Here is a 20,882-nt window from a genome sequence, read left to right on the forward strand (position 1 = left end):
CTGGTTAGTGTTTATATCTAATTTATTGGAGTTAAATGAAAAAGAAAAAACTCAAATTATTGCACAGAAATTATCAAGGTCTTTTATGGATTATTTTACATGACAACTCAAAAAAGAGTAGAAAAGGGCTAAATAATCCATAAATATATAACAGAGTGCATGTAACCTCCCCTATCATAATAACGGAGAAGACTAAAGCCAGTGAACCAACAGCTATTCCTGTCACGCACCGATAAAGAAAACGCCTCTTGCAAGCAAACTAATTACAAAAAGAGCTTGTAAAGTGATAATGAGGTAACATTAAATATAAAGCTTATGAAACAAAGCACGCTACTTCATCTATTTAAGTTTCTTACATGTTTCTTATAAGTTTAGTCACATTTATTTGGATGACCGGATTGTGAAATAATCAATGATGTCATACAAGGATGACATCAACAATTTGCTTTGATTTTTTGTTTGTTTTAAGTTGTAAGAAAGTAATTCACCTGTGTGACAACACCTTATTTTCTGTTGGTAAGGTATGATTATGTCAAAACATCGCAACAGTGATTTCAATGGGACTCTCTCCAGCCAAACCCAGAAATAAACAGAGGGTGCTCTCACCTATCTAATTCCCTGAAACTTGACCAAGCTTCAGTCTCTGACTGCAGATCATACCGGTTCATGGTTTGATCGTTAGTAATATAAAAAAAAATCATTTTCTAATTCCTTTGGAAACATAATTTCAATAAAGTTTCAAAAGGCAGACATATTGTTTTAAGCACCTTGTGTTTTCTAAAACACTTTTTTCTTTCTTGGCTTGACCAAAACTTGCCAGTTGAGTGGAACCTTGAACTAGCCAATCACCCAGAGTATTGTATGGGCCAGTCCATCAGGCGTGTTTGCATGCTAGATCACACGCTTTCACACTCGTTTTTTAGTTCAACTCAAGAGATCTGTCGACAGTATAGATCACCCCTTTTAATTATGAACAGCGCCATCTGTGGACATGCTGGAGTACAATCCTCAGCAGTAGAACAATGAAATAAACAAAGATAGTTCAACGTGTTGTTTTTTTTCTCCCAGGTATGCACGAAACAAAGTTATTGCAAAAAGTACATAATTGAATAAACTTGACTATTTAGGGGGCAGGGAGAATATATTTCATATAGAGAAACATTTTCTTTACAATTTTAGGTTGACAGGGTGGGACAGACATATATTTGGGGCCAAGACATCCCTCCCAATGAGACCACCCCCCCCCCTGGCTAAGCCACTGAAGAAATCCATGCAGTTACTAGGCAATACAGAAATTATTGTGTTCAACACATTTAACATAATGCTTTACTTTCCGTAGGCAAATTTATTTTTATTTAATGTAAATTTAACCTTTATGACTAAAAATATTTCTACTGGCAGTATAAAAAGTTCCCTTCATTTAAAGCCATCATTGAATTTCATAAAATGATTTTTTATAATTCCAAACTCTACTAAACATATTTAACCATGTCAAAATTTTTCCACTCTCCATCGAAAAAAGATATCTGCTTAGGAACGCTATCAGCATAATCTCAATATTTCAGTAGAACATACAATATTAATTTTTTTATAACATTTACAAAAATCATAGTTTAGCTTTACACTTACAGTAGAGTTTGTAAACCAATTTTAAAGCTACTGTTAAGAAAAAAATGTATAAAAAAAAAAAATGAAATCATGAAAATAAAATATCACAGGAAACAATACAAAGAGATGAATATCATGTTATTTGTTTACAAGGTCGGTTTCTTAACAAACTATCAAGGTATTTGTTTACAAGGTCGGTTTCTTAACAAATTATCAAGGTATTTGTTTACAAGGTCGATTTCTTAACAAACTGTCAAGATGAAAATGGAGGTTTAAGAACAAGAAATGTTTGCCTTTTCAATATTAAACAAGAGTCATCGCTATCAACAAGTTTATGGTAGTTTTTTTTGTGATACCTTGCATTTAGTTTCCCATGAGGGGGGGGGGGGAGAACTGATAGCTCCCTTTCTTCTACAATCCCCCCCCCAAAAAAAAAAAAAAATGCAGCGAGCCATCGAATTACAAAATGAAGTACGTCTGATATTTGTTTGAGAATTTGATTACAATACCAGCTATGTGACGGGTATGTTATAACTGTATGTTACATATAACAATATATTTAACCCCTGTAAAAAATTATTTTTCTCTTCGACAGAGATGTCTAGATGTAACGATAGGTGACACTACAAGAAATGCTTACGTTCCTAGCCGAATCCGCTACGGAGTAAAATCAGATAGCATATCTATATATATATATATCTATATCTCTCTATTAAAGCAACTGTACATTATGTTTGAGTGACTACTGATTAATACTGAAAGGAACAAATTGCTGGTAAAAACTATACTTGAAAGAAGGAAACAAATGTAATAAAAACCTACGGGGTTAAAATGGATTGATAAGGACACCTGTGGCCAACGGTGAAAACAGATTGACTTTAGCCCACATCAGTGCGTCGTTGTACGAGACCACCGAGCTGGCATCCTCCAAGAAATACGCTGGGCCCTGAAATATGACAGAAAATACATCGGAGTGTCTTTATTTAGATCAGGGGTTCCCTAGATGGGGTGCATGAACATTAGAATAAGAGAACCTAGTAATCTGGATATAGAAATGTCTCTACTTCTCCAGCGATAGTTTTTCGTTTAAGTTTTGCTCCTAAAAAAGGCAGAGAATCTCTCTGATTCTCCTGAGAGATTGTCCATGAAAATCTGATACCTGAGATCAAGGAAGGGAATCCTTTTAGAGTTAGACTATGTATTTCAGTCACTTTGGTTGATGTTAAATTTTTATTAAAATTTGAATTATGATTTCCTACAAAGTTAAAATCGGTAGAGAAATACAACCGGGTTTTTAAGAGCCGAGTCCCGAACCAGACGGTGATGAAGACAAAATATAAAGGTGTCTACCTGAATCCGTTTCTTTGAGAATAGCGACTGGTGAATATCCGAATGACAGGGTAAGTGAGATCCCGTAGCTACGTCTACTCCAGGTTCTAGGTCGCAGGTTTCTGTCCCAACTCGTTGTAATATACTCTCGTACAGAGCTACTTGGCGCAACGTCGGAGGATCAATTGGCACATTCTCTGGAGATCTAGGTGTGTTCACAGTGAATCAAACATAACAAGTATTAATGTTGGGGGATGTATGGAGACATTTTCTGGAGATCTAGGTGTGTTCACGGTGAATCAAACATAACAAGATGTTAATGTTGGGGGGATGTATGGAGACATTGTCTGGAGATCTAGGTGCATTCACGGTGAATCAAGCATATCAAGTATTAATGTTGGAGGATGTGTGGACTCATTCTCTGGAGATTTATGTGTGTTCATGGTGAATCAATCATAACAATTATTAATGTTGAAGGATGTGTGGAGACATTGTCTGGAGATCTAGGTGCGTTCACAGTGAATCAAATATATCAAGTATTAACATGAAGGATCTTTGGACTCATTCTCTGGATATATACGTGCGTTCACAGTGAATCAAATATATCAAGTATTAACATGGAGGATCTTTTGACTCATTCTCTGGAGATTTACGTGCGTTCACAGTGAATCAAACATAACAAGTGTTAATGTTGGGGGATGTATGGAGACATTGTCTGGAGATTTCTATGTGTTCACAGTGAATCAAACACATCAAGTATTAATCTAGATGTGTTCACTGTTCACAGTTTATCAAACACATCAAGTACTAACATGGAGGATTTTTGGACTCATTCTCTGGAGACCTAGGTGTGTTCACAGTGAATCAAACATTACAAGTATTAATGTTGGGGGATGTATGGAGACATTTTCTGGAGATCTAGGTGTGTTCACGGTGAATCAAACATAACAAGATGTTAATGTTGGGGGGATGTATGGAGACATTGTCTGGAGATCTAGGTGCATTCACGGTGAATCAAGCATATCAAGTATTAATGTTGGAGGATGTGTGGACTCATTCTCTGGAGATTTATGTGTGTTCATGGTGAATCAATCATAACAATTATTAATGTTGAAGGATGTGTGGAGACATTGTCTGGAGATCTAGGTGCGTTCACAGTGAATCAAATATATCAAGTATTAACATGAAGGATCTTTGGACTCATTCTCTGGATATATACGTGCGTTCACAGTGAATCAAATATATCAAGTATTAACATGGAGGATCTTTTGACTCATTCTCTGGAGATTTACGTGCGTTCACAGTGAATCAAACATAACAAGTGTTAATGTTGGGGGATGTATGGAGACATTGTCTGGAGATTTCTATGTGTTCACAGTGAATCAAACACATCAAGTATTAATCTAGATGTGTTCACTGTTCACAGTTTATCAAACACATCAAGTACTAACATGGAGGATTTTTGGACTCATTCTCTGGAGACCTAGGTGTGTTCACAGTGAATCAAACATTACAAGTATTAATGTTGCTCATTAATGTTGCTCATGCTCTGGAGATCTACATGTGTTCATAGTGAATCAAACATTATACCGTGTAGAATCTATGGACACATATTCCCATACTCATTTCTATTATTCATACTCACTCCTCATTCTTGTTCATTTCATGTTGCGTTACAGCCAACCAGGCATCCAGTTCCAGCTCTATTTCAGTTGGAGTAAGAGGGAGATCCATCTCCTCGTTAGTGCATAGATGTCTGCATTTGTTAGTGAAATAATAGATAATTCAAAACTTCCTCTCCACAACATCAGAGAGAAAACAAATGTCCCCTCCCACCGGCCCCAAACTGTCAGGCCAGTAGAGATTACTCCGTACCAAGCCTACTTGCATTAGTTTGAAGCGTCTTCTTGAAATGTAATCTGGTCGGTTGGTTGAAAGTTGCAGACATCACCAACAAATGAAGTATCATATAAGTTTGTAATTTCTCGGAATTAGAGATTTACTTTACAAAACTACATGCTGATAGGAAATATCGGCAAACGCAAACAAACAAATCTTAAAACCTTTAAAATCACCAGGATGTTGCACATTACTGACGATACCTAACTTCAAAGGCGAGAAAAGCACTGTTAACAGACTGCTGATCTACTGCAAAGAGCCTGTGCTTGTAAATATATAACAGGTTTGAGGGGCCTAACATTTCACTCCAACTAGTATCATCTACGATAGCCTCTGAAGAAGATTCTGCTGGGATGGCAACGTCAGTGTCTCTGACTACTTCTCTATGCATGACGTAACTTTTAATATGTCTTTCGATCGGTTAATGGATGGATACAATGGAAACACTAGCTGACACATTGTGTACAGAGCTAATGCTAACCTGTACAGTGCTGGCGTACAACTTTGTGTAGTACTCACTTTGCTAAATTGTACAGTGCAGGCACGACGGTAGCGTAATATATCTTTCAATTGGTTAATGGAGGGATACAATGGAAACACTAGCTGACACATTGTGTACAGAGCTCATGCTGACCTGTACGGTGCAGGTATAATTTTCTGTGGATTACTCACTTTGCTAAATTGTACAGTGCAGGCACGACGGTAGCGTAACCTCGTCTGATAGCTAACAGAGCTCCGATGTAGGCACTCAGGGCAATAAGCTCTCTTCTTGATCTGAAGAAAGAAACAAAAAAAACCACAAAAATGAGGAACTGGTGAAGGCAAAGTTCAAGCTTTTCAGAACAGCCCAATAAATATTTACTGATCGTAAAGCAGTCATACAGGGACTTATATTACATACTGATATTACACCGATTCCTGGTCTGATGATTGTTAACTAACTTACCATATGTTCTACTGGCCGGAAAATTGCCGGTTCCTTTTTTTTTTTCTCGAGGCAAATAGCCTGAATGTTGAGGCCTGATTTATAACAATCTATCTATCTGATAACTCTGTGTGAACTGATTGGAAGTACGAAGTAGGGAAGAAAAAAAACTTACTTTGAGCAAGACTGCTGCATTAATTTGTCTGTTCTAATACAGCTCATGAGTTTTACAAGTGATAAGAGCTCATCTAACTTCCAGTTACCATCCTCAAGTTTGGCTATAAAGAAAAATCAGAAAAGTAAAATATCAAATGTTGTTGAGAAAAGGTTGTTCCATTTCAAAATTGATCCACTCTTTCCCAATATTGAGATCTGCAGACTGTGCAATGTGCATCCTCAATATTAAACCATTACTTCTCACATAAAATATATTAACACTTAAACTAATCAAGTAACCTAACCCCTGATCGCTTGACGACGACCTAACCAACTTGTCAGCCCCAATAGTCATACGCAAAATAGTCTCTAGGCTAAGTTACAATTGCTATGAAGGTGCTTACTGTAAAGCTGTATGCCTCCAATGTGATTGTTGAATTGTCAAATCTAAGAATTTACTGGTGGTTGATGTTGATTGCAGAGCAAAATTGTTCCAGAAAGTTTACAGGGGGGATCACATCCTTGTAGCATTTTGTATCACAAAAGATATGATTTTTTTAAATCTTGTGATAGTTTTGTTAATGCATCTGGCAATAGCGAAATGGGATGTCATCAGGGCACTTCAGCTGAACATATCTTAAGTCAAGGGCAGGATATTGAGATGGGGTTTTTACCTAGCAGCGTCGAATATGTTTTCTTTTCACTCTTAGTTTCACATTGTTTGTCACCAGAAAATCCTTTTAAATCTGCTCGTTTGACACTTGATAAATTTGCCCTGTATTGAAGAAATTATGCTATGAACACTACCAGTTGCTATTGAAATGCAAAATACTACACCCTGCCTGCCATGTAACTACAAATGTCGAAAAAAGTCATCCAAAGATTGACTGATAACGTTTTTTACCTTAAATTTAACAAAACCCAGAAGCAGATGATAGATAAGATTTTCAAAAGTACAAATAAATTCTAAAACAGATAAAAAATATTAAGAAAATTACAAAACAAATTCTCCTGGATGTTTTACTGAATATTTCTAAAAAACTTACAGATGATAAGCGGTAACCCAACCTGCAAGGCCACTTCTGGTGTAGATGAGAGCAGAAAGTATTGTACAGATTCTTCAATATTTACTCCCTGAAGGCTTTCAGCTCTGACTAAGCATTCTTCTACAGTTGGGAGACCAGCCTAGAAGAGAACATACACCAAAATATAAAGAATACTACAGATCTAGCTATTGCTTTCACCCAGTCTCTGGACATCCATTGAGCACAAAATGTGCCAAATATTGCACAAAATGTAAATAGATCTGTCGGTTCAGCTGAAAAAAGCAAAATAAAAACTTTAAAGTTGCAACAGATCAAAAGAGAGTAGTTTGATAAAGTTGCGTGAGAAGGCTTTGATACAAGATTGTAAACCTTTAACTTTGAATAACACTTCTTTTTTTTCACTTACCTTTTTGTGCATATGATTTATTTCAGCCACGCTGCCTGAACAGCGGGCACAGGTCTGTATGAGATACTCTTTGCTATCTGGTAAAGTCTGTAAGAGTTCCACCGATAAATCCCTATAAATAAAAAAAATTAAAAAATAGGGAAGAAAGAACGGAAAGAATGAAGTCAAAGTTCACCAAAATGTTATGAAACACAGTTACTACAGCATGGATGGCTTCATCACATGCATTCTAAAAATAATTCTCCATCAATACGTGACCAGAAATTCATCAAACTTGAAGGCCATCAGTATTGCCCTCAAAATATGCTAGAAAGTCTTCTATTGGTCATGTGGTGTTCAAACGTCGACAGGAATTCTGCCGCCAGCCTCACTGAAAGTACATGTTTCCACATCGTGACTTTCGTTTGGTATAGAACAGTCAATTCTCAACGTACGGGACTACTTACTTGCAGGGTCTCGACTGCCCTGAGGGCGCTCTGGAAAACTTTTAACAAGCCTTACAACCAGGCTAAAACATGTGGCCTATAATGACGACCATTAAATATACTTGCTCTCCTATAAGGGTTTTTTTTGTGGAGGGTTTTTCTTGGCTATACAAAGTAAAATCCTTAATCCCTGGCAGAGTTTGTGGCTGAATCTTTTTAAGTTTTGATTATCGTTGAGTAAAAGCAGTGGAATTTGTCAAGTTTTGTTGTCGGTTATGTTTGTTTGTTTGTTTGGATATGGACTTCTCATTAATTGTTACTTTAATGCGTTTATTCATAAATTAAAAGAACAAATCCTCGTCGGATTATACACTCAATCTCCTGTTTTTGAGGTGTGGTTTTCGAGCAATTCACAGATCATATCCGAAGAGAACTAACAAGAGTGGATGGTTTTGATCAAGAGCAAACATTACTTCAGACCCTCCCAACAGACAAAATCAGTTAAGACTGTGAAACAGACGAATGTACATATGGACAGAGTGATACACAGAAAATAGCATAAGGCTGATACAGATTCAATGCTATGAAACCACAAATGCTTGAAGACAGCACAGCAATTTTATACTACCTAAAAACTACAAAACTCCGTACCATATCACCTCCATAAATATATAATTTATATATAAAATTAAATAAATATTTGTTACATAAGAATGCACCACTCAAAAAAAGGCAATTATATAATCTTTCTCGTCTTGGGGATACAATTCCTGAATCTGTACTGGGTAAAAGTCTTTGTGAATGTCTCACACATATCACAATGACGTGCGATTTATGAAAGCAAGAAGTTGATAAGCAATAAAAAAAAAATGATCATAAATAACCAAAAAAAAAAACAAGAAAGAAGATGAGAAGAATAAAATCGGTATGCCACCTGCTGCGTTCACCGCAAAGAATAAACCAAAAGGAAAAACTTACCATTTTCCCAACTTCTCACATCTTCTGGCTAAAAATTCTGTTGCCATGGTGATCAAATTTTGTACCTGTTGGGGATCTATTGATTGGCCGATGCATATCGCCAACTCTAACTCATTTCCCCGGATCAGTTTTGATAATGCTTTCTATAAATAAAAAGAAAAAAGAGCCCTTTTTTGTTAATGTTATAAAGCACTCTGTGACAAAAAGATTTTGTTAAAACATTTGTCAGTGAAGCAAACACTATATCTTTTTCTTTATGTTATGCAAAGCTGGGATAAAAGATTACCATAAAATGTTTTCTCTTCTTTTGTTAAGGCTTTTAAAATTATTATTGATCATCAAGCTGTTTGCCACCCAGACGATGATGCTTTTTAATCGATTGGCTGCCCACTAGGAAACCGACTTGGCATATAAATAAATCTTTTAATTTGTTTTCTCGATAAAGTGGCTTTACAGTAGAGGAAAAAAAGTCCAGGGAATGTAATAAACAGAGATTACAAAACAATGGGTGTATATTCTTGGATTACCTGGGCTCTTTGTTTATTCAGAGAAAATTTGTGTCTGAACTGAAGCATTTTTTTTTTTGTGGCACTACAACATTATTCAGTTTGTTTCTGTAAAGAAACAGATTCATATATGCCATATATGCTATTTCATATATTTGTACGATATTCATGGTTTTGGAAAAGAAGCCAATCAATTGAATTAACAAATATGATACCGTCCTCGATATATTGTATTTTTGCAATAAAACATCACCCAAGTTAGAAGTGATGATATCTTCCTCAATATTATTCCTTACTTCCACAATCCTGCCTGTCTTATTTTTTAGTCCGATAGTTCAACATTATCAAAAATAATAACTTTCAGAGCTATACTGTGATGAAAGATACAAACTATTATCCTGTGTTGATTGAATATCAATTTCTTTCCCTATTTTAAAAAAAAATGTCAGATATCTTACTTTGACTTCCCCGACAGAGAGATGGCAACAAGCGGCCAAAACAGGAGATCCATCTAGAAAGAAGCGATCTGCTAACTTCTGACTGGCGTAGTGTAACAATCTATCACCAAATACAAAGAAAAAATAAAAATAATTACTATTATGATAACTGATGCATGTGTGGCATATAATACACAATCAAAGCTATAAAACTTGTTCCGTGTCCAGAAAGGAGTTGGGCCTTACAAAATTAGCCACATACAGTTTAGTTGGTTTTGAGCTATTTACTTCTATTGAAATCCCCTCCCCCCCCCCAAAAAAAAAATTTAGTAATAAAATTATTGGCATAAGGTTTTTCTTTTCATATCCTATTGGATCTCCTAAAATCATGAGATGCTTTAAATACTCACTTGACATGTTCTTGTTTTGGAAGACCCAGCCCGTTTTGATTCCCTTTAGGTATTTCGATTCCACGGACTGATTTAGCCAGGCCCTCCATCGATAAGTTGCCTTCGCAGGCCGTTTGAGAGACGAGCATTGCATCTTCGTGGTGACCGTGGTCGATAAAATACTTGACCACTTCTTTCAAGTTACCCACTGCCTGGTGGTGAGGCACACAGTCATCTAATCCTTGAGATCCAAGGAAATCTGCATATCTGGGAGAAAAGAAAATAAGAGTAATAATATGGTTTGTCCAAAAAAATAAAAAAAATAAAATGAGAACTAGAGGGCAACACTTGAGGTACTTACATAATGTCATAAAGAAGCAGCAAAGATGGTAGGGAAGGGGAAAATAAACCAATACAAAGATCATTCCTACCACCATTCTCCCATACCATCCTACCACCATCCTTTACCATACTATCCTAACACCATCCTCCCATACCATCCTAACACCATCCTCCCATACTATCCTACCAACATCCCTACCACCATCCTCCCATACCATCCTACCACCATCCTCCCATACCATCCTACCACCATCCTCCCATACCATCCTACCACCATCCTTTACCATACCATCCTAACACCATCCTCCGATACCATCCTAACACCATCCTCCCATACTATCCTACCAACATCCTACCACCATCCTCCCATACCATCCTACCACCATCCTCCCATACCATCCTACCACCATCCTCCCATACCATCCTACCACCATCCTTTACCATACCATCCTAACACCATCCTCCGATACCATCCTAACACCATCCTCCCATACCATCCTCCCATACCATCATCCTATACCATCCTACCACCATCCTCCCATACCATCCTACCACCATCCTCCCATACCATACTATCCTACCACACCAACCTCCCATACCATCATCCCATACCATCCTACCACCATCCTCCCATACCATCCTCCCTTACCATCTTACTGTAATGAGAAGTTCAAGCATTGAAAAAGATTTATTCACAGACAGAATGCTCTCACAATTTGTGAAACTGTCAACGCAGGTTACAAAATGGTATATACTCTCACATTTGACTTAACAATATCTGAAAAACAAGGAACGAATGGTTCTGGTCATAGAAGTGTACAGCTACTCTCAACATCTTGATAAATTCCAGGATACAATGAGAGTATCCCTAGATATTAAAGAAAGACTTGATGAAGACTCAAATAAAACAGTGTCAAAAGCCACAAAAGGAGTAAAATTATTGCTCAGTACAGTTTTGAAAGTTCCTAATCATGAGTTTCGTATTAATCATTGTTCTCCTGTCAGTTTTGTGAAGCCTGGAAACTGTTTCTCAAGGGTTCACTCAAATGAACTCGCCTTCAGGCTGTATCGTTGAGAGGTACCTTACCTTACACTTAGCTGTTTCCAGTATTTTACAGAGACGGCCGGTGCCACAGACAGGGCCTTCTCCCACTGTCAAGAGAGCAAATATTAGTGATTACATAAAACACAAACAATTCTTTTCCTGGGTGTACATCTAAACCGACAACCATTACTAAACAGCCCTGGTTGCTTTTTATATCCTTAAAAGTTTTATAAACACATTCCAATTCTGACCAGATTTACTCATGTGGTATGTGCTCTTTAACTGCTACCGAGCATTTTTAACTTGCCTTGACTAGCTATCGGTAAACAGCACAACATTATGCATGCAAGCATAAAACTAGATGCATATATTTTGTAAGTTTTGTAAGTTCTCCTCCCTCCCCCCCCCCCCATGAACAGCAATCACAGCACATGTTAGTTTTTTTTTTCTGTTGACAACAATCACTTTTTAAACAATGACCTTATATTTTGGTTGAAGATGTTGAAATTTAATAATCATTTAATGAATGCAATTGAAACAATGCATGTCTATTCTGGGGGAAAAGCAGCCAAATGAAAGCTCAAAATTATTTTGATTATGATAATAATTTTTAAAAACTTGTAAATAATATCTAACTGAGCGAGCACTGTTATGTTATGGGTTTCTGCTACCTCCTCCTCCCCCCTCCTCCCCACCACCAATCATCTTCTGCCTCTTGTCCATCCCTTCATCTATCAACCTCCTATTTTTTTCGACTGATGGCAACCATTGTACTGGCTGGCATCTGTACTATTCAACACACATCTGCATTTTCCACACACTATAATGAATCTGTGTGAATAGAGAGAGCCTTTGACTTCTATAACATACTAACCTCATCCAAGTCAACCATAATCTCACAGTATCTCTGAATATTGCCCAGTTTAATGTGAAGATTGGCTGCTTCTCTTAATCTGTCCTCTCTACTCCTCGCTCCTATCTTATGTACCTTGGCCATTTCAAGTTGTTGAGCTGTAGACTGGAAGGGGGGGGGTGTGGAAATAAAAAAGGGGGGAAAACAAGAAGAGAAAATCATATTAAAGACAGTCATCATATTAGGAAGACAGTGGAAAAAACTGATGGGTATTTAGAACATGACTGTTTGGATTTAAATACTCTCACAACATTCAATGTTTTCTTATATACAAAGATTTCCACATTCACAGCTCAATGTTTTACCAGGTAAACAGATTTAACATGAAGGGAGTGAACCAAGTTGACAGGTGATGTAAATGGAAAGTTTAAAGGATTTTAACTTCAGGCATATATATGTTGACCCTCAAACACACATGTTCAGTCCAAGTTGGATTTCTATTACTGTAAATGACCCTTTAAATAAATGAGAATTCATCAATTAAAGACTATTAAGACTAAAACACAGACCATTAATTAGGTGAGTTCCTCAGATACAACACTACAAAACTGCATTAGGGCAAAAATAAGACTTTCATGGCCTCAATGACATATTTACAATACAATACAACTTTGTCATGGACAAATTGTGTTGAATGTCAGTCATCTAGTGCTGCTCTGTTGTTTATAAACAGTTAAAGGAAAAATTTTAATTTTTTTTTTTTTTTGGGGGGGAGTGGGTTTAGTGATTAGAATTTATAAAAAAAATATGGATTAATCATTAAGCCCTCACTGACATCCTCATCAAGTCTGAAGCCTTAAAGGAGCATTGAAGAGTTTTTATCACATTCTAACGGTAAATATCTTGAAAGCCCCAGTAACTACAGAAACATTACTGGCACTCCAATTGTACTATATATCTTGGACAATAACATATTGAGATTAAAAATTCGGCCTAAAATTCACCTTCTTAAAGGTTATCAAAAGTCTCTAGCCATTATAAACAGCTAGCAGGAACTAATTGCGAAGGGTCAGGTTTAACGAGATGATAGTCAAGGACAAAATAAAAATCTGTGATAGAAGCTGCAATTCCCTGACTGAGTGCTACGAGTATGGTTAACATTCTATATTTAGCATCTCATGCAACACAAATTCAATGAGAGGTAGAGCCATCTCTTGAGGTAAAGGTAGAGGTAGAGCCATCTCTCTTGTCTATACTTACTGCTTTGTACCTGCAGATGTGTTTCATATGCATGATACCTTTACTGTAGTCTTCGGACAGCTGCGAGTCATCCAATCCGTTGATGACGGATACTAGCTCCCAAAGATTTCTCAAACCTGATGGAGGCTGTGAAATGACGGGGGTATAATTAAAAGGTGAAGTGAAAGATAGATTTGCATACATGTTAATGTTTTGTGGCTTGGCAGTTCAAACAAATACAACAAGTTACTTGCATATTTAGCAGGAAGCCAACAGAAAAAAACTGTAAAATTCTAGGCTTCTCAACAACCAGAAGAAAAATACCAAAGTAGAATAACTAATAGGAAATAAAATTTTAGAAGAATTTACAAATGTTTTACACTCTCATTTGTTTGTTCATTAAAAGCAAACAAACTGTATTCAAGGAAATGTCTCGGATTGATGCAACTGGTATACTTGATGAACGTAGAGGTTATTCATATCGCAAGCGTTCGGCAGATTGAATCATCCGAGGGGAATGTAAGAAAAAATTTTGGAGAAAACTCACCGAGAAGAGCTCGGAGAACCATTTGAGCAGCTGCTGTTTGTCAATATTGCCACGGAAACAATCTATCCTCTGCTTGAGGTCCCTGGATATTCGGCCAGACATGACGTGAGCGGTAGTAACAGCCAGTGCATGATCTGCGGATAGCAACAAGAAAGAATTTAGAGAAAGGTTTGCATATGCCTGCCAGAAAATAATAATAATATTAATAATATAAGATTTGTAAAGCGCTTTTATCCAGTTAAAAAAAAACTGCTCAGAAGCGCTGCAGGAGCAAAGTACCCAAAATGGACACAACAGTTATTAAACAAATGGATACGCATTCATGAATGAGAACGTCTTGAGTTCTTTCTGGAAAGTTGACACATGCTGGATTGTTTTCAGATGTAAGGGGAGACTGTTCCAGCGCTGTGGAGCTGATCTAGCAAAGCAACATTCCCCATAGGTGGAAGTGCGAACAGTAGGAACAGATAGCATATGTTGTACGCTTGAACGAAGCACCCTGCTAGGTCTGTATAATGGTATGGTACTGACGGTAATTCTCATCATTGATTGTAGACTGCAGGATATTTCAACCACCTGTGTTGTCCTACTTTCATATACATCTTGGACAATATTTCAATCTTTAAAAAGTTTCACTTGTTTTAACTCTTAAAGCTAAACATATCCAACCACCACAAACAAATACTGTATCAACTCCAAAAAAACTGTTATTACACACATTTCACAATTTTATAGTTTCAGTGGTTTAATTGTAATTTCTGGTTACTTTTCGTACCGAGTTGTAAATTTTCCTCGAAGAAGAATAATTGAACTTAAAATTAAATAAATTCAATGTTTCGTACCGAGTTGTAAATTTTCCTCGAAGAAGAATAATTGAACTTAAAATTAAATAAATTCAATCTTGAATATTTTCACTTGTTTTTAACTCTCAAAGATTAACATATCCAGACAAGCATATCTAACCACCACAAACAAATATCAACTCCAGAAACTGTGTTATAACACACATTCACAATTTAACAGTTTCAGTGGTTTCATTGTAATTTCTGGTTACTTTTTGTACCGAGTTGTAAATTTCCCTAAAAGAAGAAGAATATTTTGAACTTGCAATTAAAAATAAGGTTTAACATATTCTCTGTCAAATGTGCTCGTAGTGTAAGCATATATACATTTGTAATTGACCTGAGGCACAAACCTGATTTTGTCTTCAATACAACATTCCTTGAATTACAACAATGAGCTTAATCCTCACCCGTCGGTGCAATGACCTCGTGCATAGGTTTGCCCGCTATTATCCTGATCTGAATGGTGGAGAATAACGTCGACAGAGACCAGATACGAACAGTTGAATCTCTTGAACAAGACGCCACCACGAAGGGTCTTTGGGGATGGGTGGTGAGTCCGTACACATCTGCTCCGTGATCTAGAATCTTATCAATGCAGGCCCCGTCCCTATCCCGGGGAAAAAACAGAAAACAAGTTTTCAGTTTCGTTACTCTTCAACATGTTTTACAGGTTAACATGTCTGTTAAGTATATTGTCGTAAATATGTAACCATTTTCAAACATTTCATAAAAACTCCTTTGATTTCATCTTCAGGCAAAACATAATATGTAACTTATGACACCCGACGCCTGATCAGGGTTTAAATGACAGAAATAGCGCTGATAAAACATGCATGATTAATTATTCCGCTTTTTGTCCCCTGCTGTATTAAAAGCAAACAAAATTTATTTAACTTTGACACTTTTATCAGCAGAAAGTTGATCCCATCCCTGTTCATTTGATTATTTTGTTAAATAGATAGGTAGATGTTTGAGGCAGCTGGTAAAAGTGAAAAAACATCTAAGATTTTCAAAATTTATAATACAGAGCATGTGAAATGAAATGACATTTATCAAATTCCCAGCTGTATATTTTATTGAGTAGTTGAGATACAAAATGTGAAAATATTGTACTCATTTGAATGAAATTTGTTCTTGTTATTAGTGCATGATACAATAAACTTCTTACATGATGCGAAGGATAACACCAACAATTAATTTGATTACCTTTAAAAGTGATATAACTTTTATATAACCTTGGAAATCAATTCTACATGCTTTGGCGACCAGTTCCAAATGTGTGATGGTACAGTATGTTATTTCATGTTGCCAAGGTGAGGCCGTGTGACATGATACACAATAGACAATGGGTTCAAATGTAGAGATATGATAACTGAATTAATGAAAAGCATGGAAGAACTTAAAAGATGGTCTGATGCGTTATCCATGTTTGACATCACAAGTTGTTGTACAATTGTAACTTATCAAATTAAAATATTCAATTCCCAAAATAGTATGTCTCAGTGATACAAAATGTAATTAAAACTAAAGTTGGTCTACTGTGTGACACATTTTAATTCTTGTGCTGATTTATATGATTTAAATTGCAAAAAAAGTGAGAAGGCAAGGCATATAGCTGTTGAAGATAAACAAACATGAAATCTACCAAATAGATGGAAAAAAAAATGCAAAATGGTACATTTCAGGGATGCCAAGAGCAATTAGGACTTAAGTTGGACTAATGTTTGATGCATTTACTTGCTCTGTATTGTATATATTTTAAATTGCAAACTTTGTTAAACCTTCAGATGAGAAAGCATATGAGAACGGGATGCTTTTGACAAAGAGACAGCTTTCAAATGAATCAGAAAAATAGTTTATGACTTGACCTTTCAAATGAATCAGAAAAATAGTTTATGACTTGACCGTCAATGTTTTGGTCTTGTTAGATGTCAAACAGCTGTGTACTGACTGACCACTACTGACCCAATTCTAAACTACTATTACCATATTAATAAGCCTTTAGTTTACCTGACATCCCAAACTCTGATGGTATAGTCCCACGACCCCGACATCAGTAAATAGGGGATCTCTGGGTTCCAGAGAAGACCCCGGACATGCCCCGTATGACCAACCAAAATATTAACGCAGCTGTCCTGGGTGTAGTCCCATATCCTTATTGTTCTGCAATAAAGTATAAAAAAAATGAATATAAACTCAAAGTTCAGTCTAGCAGTGGTCAAAGGTATAGCTGTGGTCAAAGAGTACGGCTGTGGTCAGAGGGTACAGCCGTGGTCAGAGGGTACCGCCGTGGTCAGAGGGTACGGCTGTGGTCAGAGGGTAAGGCTGTGGTCAAAGGGTAAGGTTGCGGTCAGAGGGTATGGCTGTGGTCAGAGGGTACGGCTGTGGTCAGAGGGTACAGCTGTGGTCAGATAGTATGGCTGTCGTCAGAGGGTACGGCTGTGGTCAAAGGGTACAGCTGTGGTCAATGGGTACGGCTGTGGTCAGAGGGTATAGCTGTGGTCAGAGGGTATTGCTGTGGTCAAAGGGTATGGCTGTTGTCCAAGGGTACAGATGAATTATAATTATTTGTAAATATAAAATACTGAATGTGCCATGATCCTCCCTTCACTAACAACCACTGGAAAAAGAGAAACCTTTCAACCTCAGATCTCAAGCCTGCCGCACACTGCCTGACTGATCAGAGCACAAGACGATTGTTTGCTGGTAACGATTCGGAGCTTATTTAGGTCACATTGCAACTTCATTAGCCCAGTGATTGGTCACATTTGTTAAGACTGTCCAGTTTTTATTCCTAAACTACCGCACGCCTCCGACTGCCGAAAACACTACACGTTCAGTTTTACCCCACTGGAGCCGACGCGCCTTAGAATTGGCAATAATTTGATTGGTGGTAGTCTTAAGCACTTGCACACTGTTCGACTATCCATGATTTTTCTGTTTCGCAAAGGTTAAACTAAGGTGGACGTTCCCTTGGCATATTCACAGTTTAATATGGACCTTAAAAGTAAAAGGATACTATTTAATTACTATAGTACAATTTACATTACCACTCACCCATCGTCCGAACCGCTACACAGAATCCCATCTCGGAGGGGTGACCATTTCACATGGAATACTTTCGCAGCGTGGCCTTTGAACGTTTTCAGTGGATGTTCACTTGATGTGGCGATATAATAAACTCGGACTATACCATCTTCACAGCCAGTAGCGAGCATATCCCTTAAGAAGAGCAGAGAAGAAGGAAAAAAAAACACCTGAATGATCAAATGTTTACATGTAAATGTGTCGATAAAGCACATTTTGCTTCAATACTCTGTTACATCTCATGTAGATGATCACCAGTTCCCTAGATGAAAACATCTTTCTGAAAAATAACAGATCTGCCCTAAGCTTGTCTACTTGATGCATCCTAGCCCCCCCACCCTCTTCTTCCCTTAACCCTTCTACATGCCTTATCCCTTCCTCCTTCCCCTTTCTTCATCCAAACAAAATGGATATAAAAACAATAGATATATTATAACCTTACTCTTTTTTTTTTGGTTGCACCTAGATATTTCCAAGTGGTTATTGAAATAAAATTAACTGAACTTTGCATCATCAAATACTCATTATAATCAAACAACCCCCTCCCTTCCCCTCCCTTCCCCCTCTCACAAAGACTGTAGAGACAGTCTTTTAGGTTTTAAGTCAGGTTAAGAAGTCCTTCCAGGTTTGTCTTAATAAAACCTACTTGTTGTTTGGGCTCCAGTCGCATCCGAAGACGGACCCAGGGTGTCTATACTTCTGAAGGATCTTGCCGTCGACTTCGCGGACGATACTGCGGCAGAATGGAGAATGGAGAAAAGAGATATCGGGCAAGTTAGTTTGCCATTGTTTAATTTATCGTTAGAGAATGTTTACGAATGTGGATCATCTTCATCCATTTCACATACTCTGATAGAGGACAAAGTAGGTAAATACTTTTGGTCAGTTTGTTCAGGTGAAAACTGACTGCAATGATAGAAATGAATACACTAGAGCAAATGCGCACTTAAATAACACCTCAAGGTTAGCACTGTTGTGCTTGATATTCTTTGAAGGGGTTTGTAACGCAACATTCATGTTTCTTGATATCAGATTGTCTAAGAGAGAAGGATAGGTTAGGGACAGGGGGTAAGGGAGCTATAGGGGGAGAGGTGAGGGAGCCAACAGGATCAGGAAAAAGAAGGGTTGAAGGAGGGGGAATGGATGGGGAGGGGTAGTTGAAAATGCTACTCACTACCAGTTAAACATTTTTCGCTCTTTATTCTAGCCGATTGATTCCATTTTCAATGTAAACCCACACACACCACAGGTCAGGCCAAATACAAATATTATGTTTCTAGAACACACCAGCGTCCTTTTTAGGTCCTGCTGCCTTTCTTTCTTCCTTCCTTTTTTTCCTGTATATTTTGCAACTGGTTGAAATATGCCACTTCAAATGTGACCGGTAATGCTATGAACACTGTTCGACCGAATCAATCCGAATACTCAACCAAATATATATATATATATATATATATATATATATATATATACATATATACACATATATATATATATACATATATACACATATATATATATATATATACATATATACACATATATATATATGATCAGTAACTCATGCATGAAATATATAATGGCAACACAAAATCTCGGTATTTCACAAATTCTAGTTACACTGTAGATGAAACTAACAAACATATATGAACATGAACACAATGAACGTATATGAACATAGATGAACATGTATGAAGAGAAAATACAGCACAAAAAAACAACATAAAAACCTTGACGAGACATCACAGAATGTGTGAGTTTATTATCAAGCTTCACTAATCAATCAAGGACATCCCACATATTGATCCCGATGTATTCACGTTATAACATCAAACAGTTACAGGGACAGATAACTTACCAGAAACTATCTGCAGCACATGAGGCAATCCTCCTCGAGTCCTTCTGATTCCAAGCAACTGAGAAAATACTCGCTTTTGAATGCTGCATTGATAAGACAAGAGCATCAATGACGCAGTATCTCAATACTGGAAGTTTTAATTTTGATTCCTAATTTCAAATCTTTGCTCTGTCTCTACAATTATCAATCATGGTACAACAAATATATAACTTGCATTTTTGCTACTTTGCCACGAATAGTCTCTGCAGGTTACACTTTATCCTGCTAGTCTTGCCTTTAGCGCTCATTGCCTGTTAGTCGAAAGAACGACGTTGCAAGGTTTAGTAATGTCATAGAATATTTAAGAACTTGTTTTTTATGTGGTATCCTTCATCTTGGGTCAGTCTCTGTTGGACTTTTTGGTCATATAGTTTGACGTCAATGACAACGGCCAAATAAGAAGAGGCGAACAACTCGACCAGATTCTTGATGCCTGCCTTGAGAGCTAGGCCTATTGACCTACTGTATGATACTGTAGACTGCAGTGGTGACTACCATCAAAACTGTGTCCACTTCTAGATATCAAAACAACCCACGTTTTTCCATCTCAAGTTTTCTGACATGAAGATTTCATGGATTTATGACTTGGAAAAATAATGTAAAAGAAGATTACAAGTTTTTATATGCAAGTGATGGGTGGCCTCTTCCTCCCCTAATAGCCACCTCAGTTCCTCTCCATTTTGTTATTTTATTTTAATTCTTTGTACATTTGATGTCAAACATTACAGGTTCAAAAGAAAGCTAAACATACTTCTTATAACCTTATACATCTTATATCCTTATAAATAAAACATAACCTTATACAATTTGTATAGTCTTATAAAAGTTGTGATGCTATGGCCGGCTCCTCTTTTATACGTACCCATCAACAAACTTACCCTGGTCCTTCCTAGGAAGAGCTGTCTAAACACCAGTACAATGCT

General features: G+C 37.0%; 1 protein-coding gene across 2 annotated transcripts in view; it reads right to left on the reverse strand.

Annotated features, from left to right (window-relative positions):
• Nucleotides 1-4: 4 nt before the first annotated feature.
• LOC139979350 (WD repeat-containing protein 17-like) overlaps nucleotides 5-20,882 on the reverse strand; it is a 47,664-nt gene continuing 26,786 nt past the window's right edge. For both annotated transcript variants that reach the window (XM_071990051.1, XM_071990050.1), the window contains exons 8-26: nucleotides 19,921-20,003; nucleotides 18,709-18,795; nucleotides 18,033-18,197; nucleotides 16,986-17,138; nucleotides 15,383-15,582; nucleotides 14,131-14,264; nucleotides 13,605-13,730; nucleotides 12,366-12,509; nucleotides 11,534-11,598; nucleotides 10,126-10,371; nucleotides 9,737-9,836; nucleotides 8,773-8,915; nucleotides 7,370-7,481; nucleotides 6,964-7,102; nucleotides 5,937-6,039; nucleotides 5,509-5,610; nucleotides 4,583-4,693; nucleotides 2,959-3,142; nucleotides 5-2,554 (exon numbers count right to left, since the gene is read on the reverse strand). In XM_071990051.1, the coding sequence (XP_071846152.1) occupies nucleotides 2,435-2,554; nucleotides 2,959-3,142; nucleotides 4,583-4,693; nucleotides 5,509-5,610; nucleotides 5,937-6,039; nucleotides 6,964-7,102; nucleotides 7,370-7,481; nucleotides 8,773-8,915; nucleotides 9,737-9,836; nucleotides 10,126-10,371; nucleotides 11,534-11,598; nucleotides 12,366-12,509; nucleotides 13,605-13,730; nucleotides 14,131-14,264; nucleotides 15,383-15,582; nucleotides 16,986-17,138; nucleotides 18,033-18,197; nucleotides 18,709-18,795; nucleotides 19,921-20,003 (2,517 nt within the window). In that variant the 3' untranslated portion in view covers nucleotides 5-2,434. The remainder of the gene's footprint in view (nucleotides 2,555-2,958; nucleotides 3,143-4,582; nucleotides 4,694-5,508; nucleotides 5,611-5,936; nucleotides 6,040-6,963; nucleotides 7,103-7,369; nucleotides 7,482-8,772; nucleotides 8,916-9,736; nucleotides 9,837-10,125; nucleotides 10,372-11,533; nucleotides 11,599-12,365; nucleotides 12,510-13,604; nucleotides 13,731-14,130; nucleotides 14,265-15,382; nucleotides 15,583-16,985; nucleotides 17,139-18,032; nucleotides 18,198-18,708; nucleotides 18,796-19,920; nucleotides 20,004-20,882) is intronic.

This window comes from Apostichopus japonicus, chromosome 14 (assembly GCF_037975245.1).
Source record: "Apostichopus japonicus isolate 1M-3 chromosome 14, ASM3797524v1, whole genome shotgun sequence".
Lineage (NCBI taxonomy): Eukaryota > Metazoa > Echinodermata > Holothuroidea > Aspidochirotida > Stichopodidae > Apostichopus > Apostichopus japonicus.